Below are 12,243 nucleotides of genomic sequence, written 5' to 3'. Positions count from 1 at the left end.
TGGTCTCTTTTTAAATGTAATATGTATGTTCATTTATACCTCAAACTACTGCGCATAGAAACCAGTGTAAAATAATGCACTTGATAACCCAGTTGCTGCTAATGATAACATAAGTCAGAGCTAGCATGATAGATGAAAAGTGTAAAAGTAGATGAAAAGTGTAAAAGAGTCGCATTTATTCTAGTGTTAAATGGGCCAAGTGGGTTGCTGGTTGAGAAGTAAAAGGGGGTAAAACCATAGCTGAACCAAGCAGAGTCCTGAGAGTCTTGAGAAACTGGGGCTTTGCTTTAAGCCCAATGCACCAATTTTAAAATGTGCTACCTCTAATGTTGCTCTTTGCCAATAGTATTGTTACAGTGACTTCTCTGATATCCAGTGTGGTAGCCGCACCCTTATCCTCGTCCTTACCCTAAAACAAAACTTAACTTGAACTTGAAAACCGAGTTCTACTTTCCAAAACACACCTTGAAGAAGAAAGACCGAGCCAAAATCCTTTCGTTTTCCAAAACTGTCTTCCAAAATCTACATTTTGTGTCAGTGGAACAGAAAAACAAGAGAACATAGACAGACGCAAAAACAAACCAACTCCTGAGGCTTTGCTCATGAGGAGGAAGATTAAAGGGATATACGATATCCACTTACCATCCAAAACTCTGTCTAGGTGCTGAAACTGATTCTGAGACTCATCTTTATATCTGGTGCAGATGGAACAGGAACACGAGCAGTCTGAGGCACAGTCGCAGTTATTCTGACAAAAATAGAAAATAACACCTTGAACAATGCAAAAGAAGAAAAAGAGGATTTTCTGACTAAAAAGTGAGCAGACAAAAATCACGTATTCTCTTGCATATGTCTGTGGTAGAAACAGATTTGTTTTCTGTGCAGAAACCTGCTGAGATGAGAAGCATTACAGATGGTTGATTAAGCACAAAAGTTCATCCTCACCTCCTTCTTCCTGAGGTCCTTTATCCTCCGTACAAGCGTCAAATAGAAACCAACTCCAAAACAGTTTTTGAGGAATAGGGGGGACCCGCAGCAGTGCAGCTGCCCTTTGGAGATGATGGCGATGCGGTCGCTCAACAGGTCGGCCTCATCCATGTGATGAGTGGACAGGATCACAGTGCGGCCTGCGCAAGGAGCGAGCTTTTATCAAAATCTTGGCTTGTTGTACATGAACAAAGTAGTGTGTGATACCAAAGCTTTTCAGTGCTTTTACAGCGGATGCAGAATTTATTGGTTTTATGACTAAAATTCTGTCTTTTGTTGTAGCCACCCAGTTGAATTTTCCCCTTTTGATCAGTTCTCTACAAAATCCAAGTGCCTCAGGGGAGCTGTACAGCTTCAAAAGATTTTCTTTCATTCTTCAGTAAATTCTGGAACAGTGAAAAGTCAACTTGAGGATAAAAAACACCTTTTAAGAGTTAGAAAATGAAGTTACTGAGAGAGTTAAAGTGTGGACCAGACCATTAAATGTGACTTTACAGACAGCTTTTACCAGTTCTGTATTTCAGTAAGAGGTCCCAAATGGATCGTCTGGAGTAGGGGTCCACTCCTGAGGTGGGCTCGTCTAAGATGACGACCTTTGACCCTCCGACAAACGCCATAGCCACCGACAATTTCCTCTGCATGCCGCCTTTAATGAGAATAGAACAGATGTTTAAAAGAGATTTTTTTTCTCCTGCTTTCTCTCACACACAAAGAGAAACAAGCAATGACCTGAGAGGTTCTGAGCCTCATCATCTCTCTTGTGAGGCAGCCCAAGGTCCACAAGCATGTCCTCGACCTCCCTTTCTGCCTCCGCCTGGGTCCGACCTTTCAGCAGTGAATAGAACAAGATGTGCTCTTCTACTGTAAGACTGGTACAAAACACAGCAGCAGTAAGTAAGACGTTTCTGTAAGAAGGCTGATTGTGAATGATTGAATAACTTAAAAGTTACTAATATTGTTGTTGGTTGTTTAGTTGATTAAATTACCTAAAATGGAACTTACTGGTTAAAGAGGATGTTGTGTTGAGGACACATCCCCATTGACGTGCGGATAATGTCTATGTCAGTTCTAATGTCTCTCCCGTTAATATAGGCTGTGCCAGATGTGGGAGGATAGAGCCCGGTCAGGATGGACCTGCAAAAACCAGAAACAGAGCATCATAAACAGGTGTTACCAACCTTTAAGTAGCTATCAAAATTCAGTTTGAATCTAAACAAAACAGAAAGTTCTGAATAGATCATTTTTAAAGACTTGAATATGATATGATTGTCAAGTTTTAATGAAATACCCTTGCAGGGAGCTTCCAAAATGCATAGAGGCTTCTGTGAAAGCCATTCAAATCTGAAATGTTGCTGAATCATTGCCGCTCAGACAGACTACATGAATTCCCTTTACATCTTTTCAGTGTGTGTTTTTTAAAAAGTCAGTGTACTTTCTATAAGAAACACTCATACAACAACATTCCAGTTTACATTGTCGTGGTTTTTCCAGCCCCATTGTGCCCCAGGAAGGATGTGATCTGCCCATCATAGAAATTAATGTTGAGGCAGTTGACAGCTGGACGAGAGCTTCCATCAAAGACTTTCACCAGATCCTGAATTTGCACCCCCATCACAAGGCCTACTGGGTCAGGCTCAAAGAACGACTGGTCTGCATGCAAAAACAGATCGAAAATATTATCAAAACATGACAGAAATAACACAGTAGCTCTCAACGTTTATTTTAATTTGATGGAATTCTTTCTGAAAGAAAGTTTCTGAGAGCACTTAGAGGAAAGAGAGTTTTTAGTCTGATTTCTCAGTATTTTACCTACCTAATACTATTTTCCCTTCCTTTCACTAACCTGACTGAGGCCTTGTCCCAGCAGTTTCCCTAATAACAATATAATTACAGCTTCTAATCAGCACAAATTTGTCATTTTCCGTTTTCCCCTGTGTTTTTCCAGTCTGCTGCAGGATTTGCATGTTTCCACCAGGTGCCCCCAGAGAGTTCCTCACATGCAGTGTGGCATCTCTCTCCAACTGTGTCATTATCTAGTATGCCTTCTCCTGGTTTAGTCTGTGAAGTGTAGTCAAAGTTACTGTTTCAGCATTCTGAGCTTTTCGTCTGTATTTGTGTCATCACCTTCATTTCCCGAGTCCTGGCCGTCCTCCTGGTTTGGCGCTTCTTCTTGCTGTTTCAGCAGTTCCCTCTGTCTCTCCCGCTGCTCCCTCTTACTTTGGTGCTTGCAGATTTTCCTGCTGGCTGAGCCGTTACAGGTGTTTGTCTCTGGTGTGCTCTCGATATCCTTCTCTTGGTTCTCTGGTTCAGGTTTCTCAGGAACTATAAGGAATAGACAGTACATCAGCTTACTAGCATGCTTTTTGATCAAAGTTTTACCAGGCCTATAATTAAAAATCATCACCATGAAAGCGCTGAAGTTACATATTGATTTTTACTCTCCAGTTAAAAAGAAAGAAGAAAGAAAGCACCTAATCTTTTCTTTGTTCAAATAATACACTGCTTTGTTGACCCATCATATGGTTATAAGGACAGTTACTCAAAGTGCAGACACCCTATTATCTGTCTTTTACCAAGCTTTAGATTTTACTTCCAGCTCTGACACTGATGGGATGGGCTGGATGAGCCTTAACTTCACCTTATATTGACATTCAATGGAACAACAACACTATTCCTCTGGTAATAATTTGCCCTTCTAGCCGCAATTTTAAACATAAAGAATAAAGGTAGAAATTCATTTCTTTGACTCCTGTTTTAGTCATAGTGCTGCTCTGTTGTTGACTAACCTCTGTCTGCCGTTTCTGTGTGTGAGGGTTTAGGTCTTTGCCAGTAGGAGGGCTGGAACGGGAAGTAGAATGGCCGACCAATGCCATACTGTCCTAATGGGCAGACACAAATAGTTTGATTTTATTAGTAATAAGCTCATAGTATCAATGAATTGCTAAAATACTGTAGAATATAAAGTAAGCTACACAAATTAGAGGAAGCCCAACCTGGGAAAACATTATCCAGATACCAGGCCAGGATACCATAGAGGACAGCATCAAAAATCATCATGAGGATGGAGGTGAGAAAGGAGTAAGTGTCTTTCTCCAAGGGGCTGGTCTTAATGTTGTTCCACTGCAGGCCCAAACCCTGCTCCTCATAGCGTGACAGGTACTCTGTCCCAAAGCCAAAGGCCACAGGTGACAGCAAACTCTGAAAAACATAAGGGGTAAAAAAAAAACAGGATGATCACTCGTTTCATTTGTTGCTAAATATCTGTGTGTAGGCATGAAAGTCAGCTGGGTTAAATTTGCTAATGTTTACTATGAGATTTACTTAAATACAGCACTTAACTAATTTATTAGACTCGTCATAAAACATGACAGCACAAATATTTTTGAAATCTGTTAAAAACTTGTTTAAAACTTAAAATTTTATTGTTATTTATGATGCAAACAGACTGAATTCATAGAAATTAATCAAGCATTCAACCGCTAAAACAATTCTTTCTGTTCAGAAATGGAAGTAAATAAGAGTAATTTGACATATTTATAAAAAATACACCATATACTGTTGGATTACCCAGTATATGCAGGGGGAACTATAGTATAAACTATACATTAGTAGTTTAATGAATGTGTTAAGCACTGTAAATCATATTTACTATGCTTGAAAAGCATAACTTCAGGTCTGATTTTGAACTTTAAACAAAAAAATAAACATACTGCAGCCAGTTTCATGCTCTTGGTGATGCGGTCTTGCCAGGCAAAGCACAGGATGTGAGGTAGGTAGAGGGTGAAATAAATGATGCCACTGCAGGCTGCTGCCAGGTTGGCCTTGTTGAAGAACACGCTCATCAGAAAACACTGCATGATGGTGGCCATAGTGAAAGTCATCAGAAAGAAGAAGACAAGGATCGGGTCGCTGTAATGCAATACTTTGCCACCCTGAGATTAAAAAGGAGATATATAGAGCATGACTATCTCTGCAGTGAGTTTTACTTTCACATTTAAACATGCACATTTAGGGTTTAAAAAAAGGTAGAGAGAGGAAAAACACATAAAATATATATGTGTGTGTGTGTGTGTGTGTGTGTGTGTGTGTTAATATCATCCACAAGAGGGCAGCATTAAACCCTGTGAAACATGAACCCTCCAAAACAACCTTTTGGTATGGCAACCTTTACTATTCAAAAGAGACATATTTAGCAATTTTTCCATCTGTGTGGAGCCACAAAGTATTTTTGGGCCCTATAATTAAGGTCACAGTAATTAAACCTCTCAAGCATAAATTAGTTTATACGAGGATTTGGTATTTAACTGGTTTTTGCATTTTTATTACATTAATAACATGTTAACTGAGTTCAAGAACTAAATAACAAATCTACTATCAAATAAGTTTACTTCAAAACAAAGTAATGTGCCATGCAGGCCACTTTGTGCTGAGGAATCAAATTAAAACTGCTTTGATAGCAAATATAAGATATAGGCCCAAGGGTCAAGCTGCAGGTTTGAATAAACATACTCTTAAGAGCTGACAAAACTCCCTCAGTCTTACTTTCAGCTTTTTTTCACCTTTTCTCTCCAGCTCTTTGTGTTTTCTTACCATGACAATAGAGGTCAGCAGCACTGTGCTCGCAGTCATCATGAGGAAACTGTCGATGAACCACGTGTACCAAATGACTCCATTGCTGACCCCCATGGCTTTGAGGGTCTCTTTAAGACGGAGCTCCTTTTCCAGCACGATGCTCTTCACTGTCATGGACACAGAGTAGATCCAGGCCAGCACCATGAATATTGGGAAGCAGCGGTTCAGTGTGATCATGAAGCTAGAGTGGAAGTAGGAGAGAGGAAGGAATTAGGATTACACTGATTCTGTGATCTCTCAGCACAGAATGCATTAATCTCAATTTTAGTCAGACAAAAGAGCAGCACATGTTTCCAAAAAAAGGCTGTATTCTAGAGAGGAAATTCAGTGTAGTGTAGTACGCCTACTAGAAATTTTCACACATTTGGTTCCTCCATTGATAATAACTAGAATAGCACTAATACAGACTGCAATAAACAGCAATACCCAACTCTACGTTCAAACAAGCGCCACCAAGATGAATGGCATGAAAGCAACAGCAGACTTTTTTAATTTACCTTTTTACTGTCCTTGGCTTAGCTTTCAACAAACCAGCACTCAAGTTGGCTGATTAGTCTGAAAATGTTTAATTCATAATGTGAGTTTTCATTCTCATTCTACTGTATGTCTGAGTCGGCTTGACTGGGCTTTGAAATCTACTGAAATTCAGTTACAAAACCTGTCCACACAGAAAGAAGTTAAGCAGTTAATCACCGAGTTGGACAGTTATTCAACGCATCTATTAATAAATTAAAGCTTCATCTTAACTATACACCAATTTAGGTTAAATTGAATCAGTTGCATGGACAGTATATGCAGGAGCATCATTTTTATTCTGCAACTAATTGTATATTATTCTATTAGGTTTTGCAGCCCTCTAAAGCACTGTTACACTTTCTGATGTGCAGAAAGTGCTTTATCTATTTCTTTTCAAAGCTTTCTTAATGAAAAGACATATTGTGAAAAATGCTGCAGGACTGCAGTGACTGGTAAACTCACAGGTCATCTACGTAGCATGGATATGGCATCTGCTGGACGTAGACCCCGAGTGGCCAGTCGTTGCCTGTGTGAATTTTAATGATGCCGTGTTCAATCATATCCTGCAGGTAAGCAAAACCTCCCCAGATGTATCTCTGGTCCTCCATGGGGTCCGCTCTAGGACCAGGATCCCAGTACCTGAGAGAGAGGACACAGAAGAATGAAAGATGTCCGGATCTACGCGATTATGGTGTTTGTCATCACATCAGAGTAATATATAAGCTTTTGTTGTTGTAGTTGTATTAAATAATCCCGGCCACAATCTCCACTGATTTTCTTTCCACCATAAATTATCCTAAAGCCAAAGTCTTTAACGCTGTGCACGCTGATTTTGCTTAAGCGGATAAGTCTGACTCAAAGCTCTTTTACAATCTGATTATTCAATTGTATAGCGGCAGGAGTCCCACTGCTTCCATTACAGCCTGCTGGTGTGCTGCAAACAGCTAAATCTGCTTGTTCACCCCGGGGGATATTGACATACTGTCTGCTTATGAAAAAGAGATCAAAGAGAAAAGGGAAATGCATGTAAGAGCTACACATGGTTGGATGAAAGGGCAGGTATGGAACAGCCAAAAACCTTTGGAAGACAGCGAGAGATGCTTTTCCTCTGGGGAATGTCACAAATCCATATAAATTGCCTCATTAAAGTGGCAGTAACAAGATTTAAAAAAAAATCTAGGACCAAGCTGACAGGGATATTTAGTGCTTTAAATGATATTGGTTTTGATTTTAAAATGATATTGATGGATCTAATCAATTTTATTTCTACTTTTAATTAAGTACAATTAAAGCCCATGAATGGCTTTTGTTATTTGCCAAAGATGTTTATTATAATTACGAGCTCTTTGTTTGGTCCCAAGATAAATTAATTTAAACAGTAAAGAGGAAGTTTTTCAGATATTTTTGGCATCGAAAAAATAAATAATTACTCCAATGAAACAAAAGCATCAAAAACATGGGTTAGACTGCAAGGACGCTTTACTTTTTCACATGTTATGCTCAAAACTGTATTTTCTTTAAACTACTGCACAGCAGGAAAAACTGTCACACAAATCTAAATATTCAGACACTTTATTCAGCTTGTTGCTAAAGCACCTTCGGCTTTGAAGCAGGGTTTCCTTGCTATGACACAGTGATTCCTTGGCTCACGACTTTCTGTCATTCTTTGAAAATCCTCTTAGTTTTTGAGGGACATTTTCAGGTCTCTCCAACAACCTACTCAGGGACATTCACAGAGCTGTCCCCAAACCACTCCGGTATTGGATTTATGTGTCCTTAGTGTAATTGTTCTATTTGGAGGTGAACCTTCAACCCACCTTGAGGTCTTGAGCCCAGTGGAGTTTGTTTTCATTTAAAGCACAGAGATGGAAGATGTCTCTGTGCTTTGCTCCATTAGCTCAATTCCCTCAACCCTAACCATTCTCCCTGTGTTGGCTCTAAAAAGAAAATCCCACCCCTGCATCATGCTCACCATAGTGCACTGTTTGGGGTGCTTTCTCCAGACATGGTGCTTAGAATTGATGTCAGACAGTCTAATCTTGGTTTAATCAGACCAAATCACCTAATTTCTACTTTCTGACAGTCCTTTAGAAGAACTTTTGTAAACTACATGCAGGTTTTCACTTTGTAAGAGTTGCTCACCCAGTTGCTTAGTTTGATCATATAGTCACCCTCTTGAATCCAAACCTTTTCAGTTTAAGAATTATAGAGGTCACTCAATGTGCTCTTGGGAATATTAAATGCAGCAAAGCCTGGGCTACATTTCAAGGTCTGTCGACTGAATCACCACCTGCACTCATGTATATATCATGTATATATCTATCCACTTAGCACTTTTAATTCTTATTCTTATTTTTATATTTTTATGACAGTATGTTGCACTGAAGCACCGCAGCAATTTCCTAATGTTGTAAACCTCCTCAACATCTGGCAATAAACCCTTTCTGATTCTGATTCTGATTCTGATTCTGAATGTTTCTTTTTCTTCCATCCTTGTAATCAGTTTAAAGAATTTTCATCATTGTGGAGGGGGACTGAGTGCAAATTGATCACAAAAGAACATCTAATTTGAACACTTTTAGCTTGTCAGTGCAATATAAAAAAATGTGAAAAGCTTCAGGGATTTGGATACTTTCTGAGTGCAGTGGTTAAGATACAACAAAAGCTGTCATTTAGCTTTATTTTAGGGGGTTACAAATGTTGAGTAGTCATTCATTACTGACCTGTCTTTGATCTTGTTGGTACGCTCCACCGCATCAATATCCATGCGGATCTTGTACTTGACATGCGGCGGAACACTTGTGGTCCAGGGATACAGGTCCATGAAGACCACGCCAGCCCAGAACTTGTTCTCCTCCAGCAGGTGCAAAGCCTCGTGGATCATCTGGGACTCATCTGTGTAGGCCACAAACTTATCCAGACTAACGCACTGCAGACAGAGAAACATGGAGAAGGATGTGGATTTGTGGTCATAAGAAGCAGTGAAACAGGGCGATGATTTAGCATTTAGCAAGTATAAATATTTATGTTTTCATGTATGTGTGGTTACTGATGCCTTTTAAGCAGTGGTGTTGTTCAATGTGCTGACAGAAGAAAAAATATATAACCCTTTCTTCTATAACATCTAAATCGATGTAACAGTATGCAAGTGCATGTACGATTCTAATTAGATTATGCATTAGATTAGATGCTGAACACTATAACTACCATGAAATACTGGAAGCAAATCGTGTTTCCTTATTTTCTAAGCATCTATTTTCTGAGCTGAATCCTAAATCATTGTTGTTGTTTTTATGGGTTTTTCAGTGGAGTAATCTGGCCACATGGGAAAATGTGAGCCACTATATTCATGGTGCAGTGGCAGACATAGGCATGTTCATATATGCAAGCAGGAAAGCAAAATCCATTTAATGTACACACACTAATCGCAACTCTCATTTTCTCACACACACTTGCTATATTTATTTACCACGTGTGTAATTACCATGTGAAACTCCCACTATGTACACCATAGATACAGCTCTCTAACCCCACTCTCACACTCCCATGTAGACCGTGTCTAATGTCCTCATTCACATTACTGTACAATACCCCCAGAGCACTCAAAGACAGACAAGAGATCACTTCCCATTCATCTTTATGTGAACACACAGTCACTACACAATGATGTTCTCTCAGAGATGGGCTGAGAAGAAGGAGCCTCACTGATACACATGTTCCAATAGGATGCCAGTGTGAGAAACATACCCCTGACAGAGTAAGAGGACCTCATGCTAACTACAGCAGTTATCCTATGGCCCAGTGATTACTGACAGCTATATCTAATTTGCTAAATCCCCCTGGATTGTTTGTGGAGCTCTGAAGGGTCTTGGCACTAAACTAGGAGACAAAGGGTAGATTGAGGTGCCTGCAATGATAGGGCTCTTTCCAAAATCCAAACCCTACCCCCTTTTAATCAGACACAAGAAGAGAGAGAAGGCGTGAAGGATGGATAGAGTGATTTGCCCTCTTTTATGTAGCAAGCACAGGAGTTTGTTTGAATGAAGTGCTGTACACTAAAAAAGCACTGGGTTTTGAGGGGGGTGACTCATTCCCATCTACTCTCTACTTTATCACTGAATGTACAATGGAAACAAGGGAAGGGGGTGACAGCAAACATGTTCTTGCCACCTTTCAGTCTGCTGTATGGAAGAGCTGTGCTAAGTGGTTGTGCCCTGTGTCAAAAAGCCTGGCACAGTCTCCAGGAAGAAGACCTGGGAGACAGACGCTCTTGTCTGTAGAAATTAGACAAAGCCTACCAAAAAGGCCAAATGCCTTGTTATGGGAATGTGCAAAATTGAGGAAAAAAGTAGGGAGACACAGAAATAGAGACAGGTTACTAACCTCTCCATACTGGTTGAACATGTGTATGAGCTGGTCGGTGATATTAAAAATGTTCCTCCAGTCAAAGTTTGGCATGCCTGCCTCTCTCTCTCGCTCTGGTCCATTATAGAGGAAGTTGAGAATGTCTTTTGTGGTAAATTCGGTTCCCACCAGACTGTTGTCCATGAAATGCATCACCGTTGGGTTCCTCAGTGTATCCTTCAGTGAGAGAGATTAGAGTTACTGTGCATAATAGAAATACAGTACAATACATGCTCATGTAGAAGAAAATGTTTGATTCAGGTGGCTACATAGTAGAGTAAGGAGTAAAATTTAACATTTTCAAGGTTGTGCTGACCAGCCTTATGTTAGAGGCCATAAATATGAATCTCTAAATATCAGGAGTAATTAACTGGGAACAAATTATCTATGCTAGGTAGACATGGACATAATGTGGGTGGACATAATATTCAACTAGTTAGTGCTTTTAAATGTATCTGGGGGGGGGGGGGGGGGTGTTAAATAATACTAGTTATAGAAAGACTTTAAATTTGCTTTACTAGGTTTGAGGTTGCTGACTGACAGCACACACATAATCACAAACCACTCAGTCACAGAACTGAATCAGATGGTTGAGTGGATTATTCAGTACCTGACAGGTGGAAACTAACACAGGCAGCTGTAGCTGGTAGTCATCTATGAAATATCACCTGTTAATTCAAGTCACTGAACTCATCCATGTTTGGGGTCCCTTCAGGAGCATTTTTAATGCAAATGTCTGTCTTGCAGTGGGGTTAGGTTAATTGGTGATCCTAAATTGCCCATAGGTGTGAATGTAAGTGTGAATGGTTGTCTGTCTCTCTATGTTAGCCCTGCGACAGACTGATGACCTGTCCAGGGTGTACCCTGCCTCTCGCCCTATGGTAGCTGGTATAGGCTCAAGCCCCCATCATGCAGCTGTGGAAGATTTTTTGGCCGCACATCTATGTTGTGAATCTGCTGTTCAACTAAATCCCAAAGGTGCTCGACTAGATTAAGTTATGGCGTCTCCGGATGGCATTTGAGTACAGCGAAGCAACTGTCTTGTTAAAAAAAAACAGTTTGAGATGATTTGAGCTTTGTGACATAGTCAGCAACAATACTCAGGTAGGCTGTGGTGTTTAATTAATGGTCATTTAGTAATAAGGAGCCCAACATGTGTCAAGAAAATATCTCTCACACAATTACATCACCACCAGGAATCTGAAATGTTACGAGGAAAGATGTTGTTTATGCCGATTCTGACCCTACCATCTGAATCTCACAGCATTCATCAGAACAATCAGATCAGGCAACATTTTTCCCAATCTTCAATTATAATGTTGGTGAGCCTCAAATTGTTGCCTCAGTTTCCTGTTCTCAGCTGACAGGAGTGGCACCCAGTGTGGTCTTCTGCTGCTGTAACCCATCTGCTTCATGGATTGTGCAATTATAGATGCTGTTTTGCAAAATGTATTATTTGATTAGTTGGTTTCCTATTTGATTGAAGTAGTCAACACAGCATTTTCACCCAGAAATGCTGTAAACACTAGAGATGGTTATGTGTGAAGATCCTGGTGAATCAGCAGTTTCTAAAACACTCCACAGTTAAATACTACTCTTCTTCAATCTGATGCTCAGTTTCTACTTCAGCAGGTTGTCATGACCATGTCGGCATGCCTAAATGCATCAAGTTGCTGCGATGTGTTTGGCTGATTAAATATTTCC

At 40.0% G+C, this 12,243-nt stretch overlaps 1 protein-coding gene across 3 annotated transcripts in view; it reads right to left on the bottom strand.

The window, feature by feature from the left end:
* LOC120724222 (retinal-specific phospholipid-transporting ATPase ABCA4-like) overlaps positions 1–12,243 on the bottom strand; it is a 45,575-nt gene that overhangs the window by 20,142 nt on the left and 13,190 nt on the right. For all 3 annotated transcript variants that reach the window (XM_040016296.1, XM_040016307.1, XM_040016316.1), the window contains 14 exons: positions 10,519–10,716; positions 8,859–9,064; positions 6,598–6,774; positions 5,578–5,800; positions 4,698–4,919; positions 3,981–4,185; positions 3,774–3,866; positions 3,112–3,309; positions 2,460–2,637; positions 1,990–2,121; positions 1,717–1,856; positions 1,496–1,633; positions 946–1,127; positions 643–748 (listed from right to left, as the gene is read on the bottom strand). In XM_040016296.1, the coding sequence (XP_039872230.1) occupies positions 643–748; positions 946–1,127; positions 1,496–1,633; positions 1,717–1,856; positions 1,990–2,121; positions 2,460–2,637; positions 3,112–3,309; positions 3,774–3,866; positions 3,981–4,185; positions 4,698–4,919; positions 5,578–5,800; positions 6,598–6,774; positions 8,859–9,064; positions 10,519–10,716 (2,398 nt within the window). The remainder of the gene's footprint in view (positions 1–642; positions 749–945; positions 1,128–1,495; positions 1,634–1,716; positions 1,857–1,989; positions 2,122–2,459; positions 2,638–3,111; positions 3,310–3,773; positions 3,867–3,980; positions 4,186–4,697; positions 4,920–5,577; positions 5,801–6,597; positions 6,775–8,858; positions 9,065–10,518; positions 10,717–12,243) is intronic.

The sequence above is a fragment of the Simochromis diagramma genome, unplaced genomic scaffold, assembly GCF_900408965.1.
Source record: "Simochromis diagramma unplaced genomic scaffold, fSimDia1.1 OVJJ01000205.1, whole genome shotgun sequence".
Taxonomy (NCBI): Eukaryota; Metazoa; Chordata; class Actinopteri; order Cichliformes; family Cichlidae; genus Simochromis; species Simochromis diagramma.
This window is presented reverse-complemented; position numbering and strand designations above follow the sequence as displayed.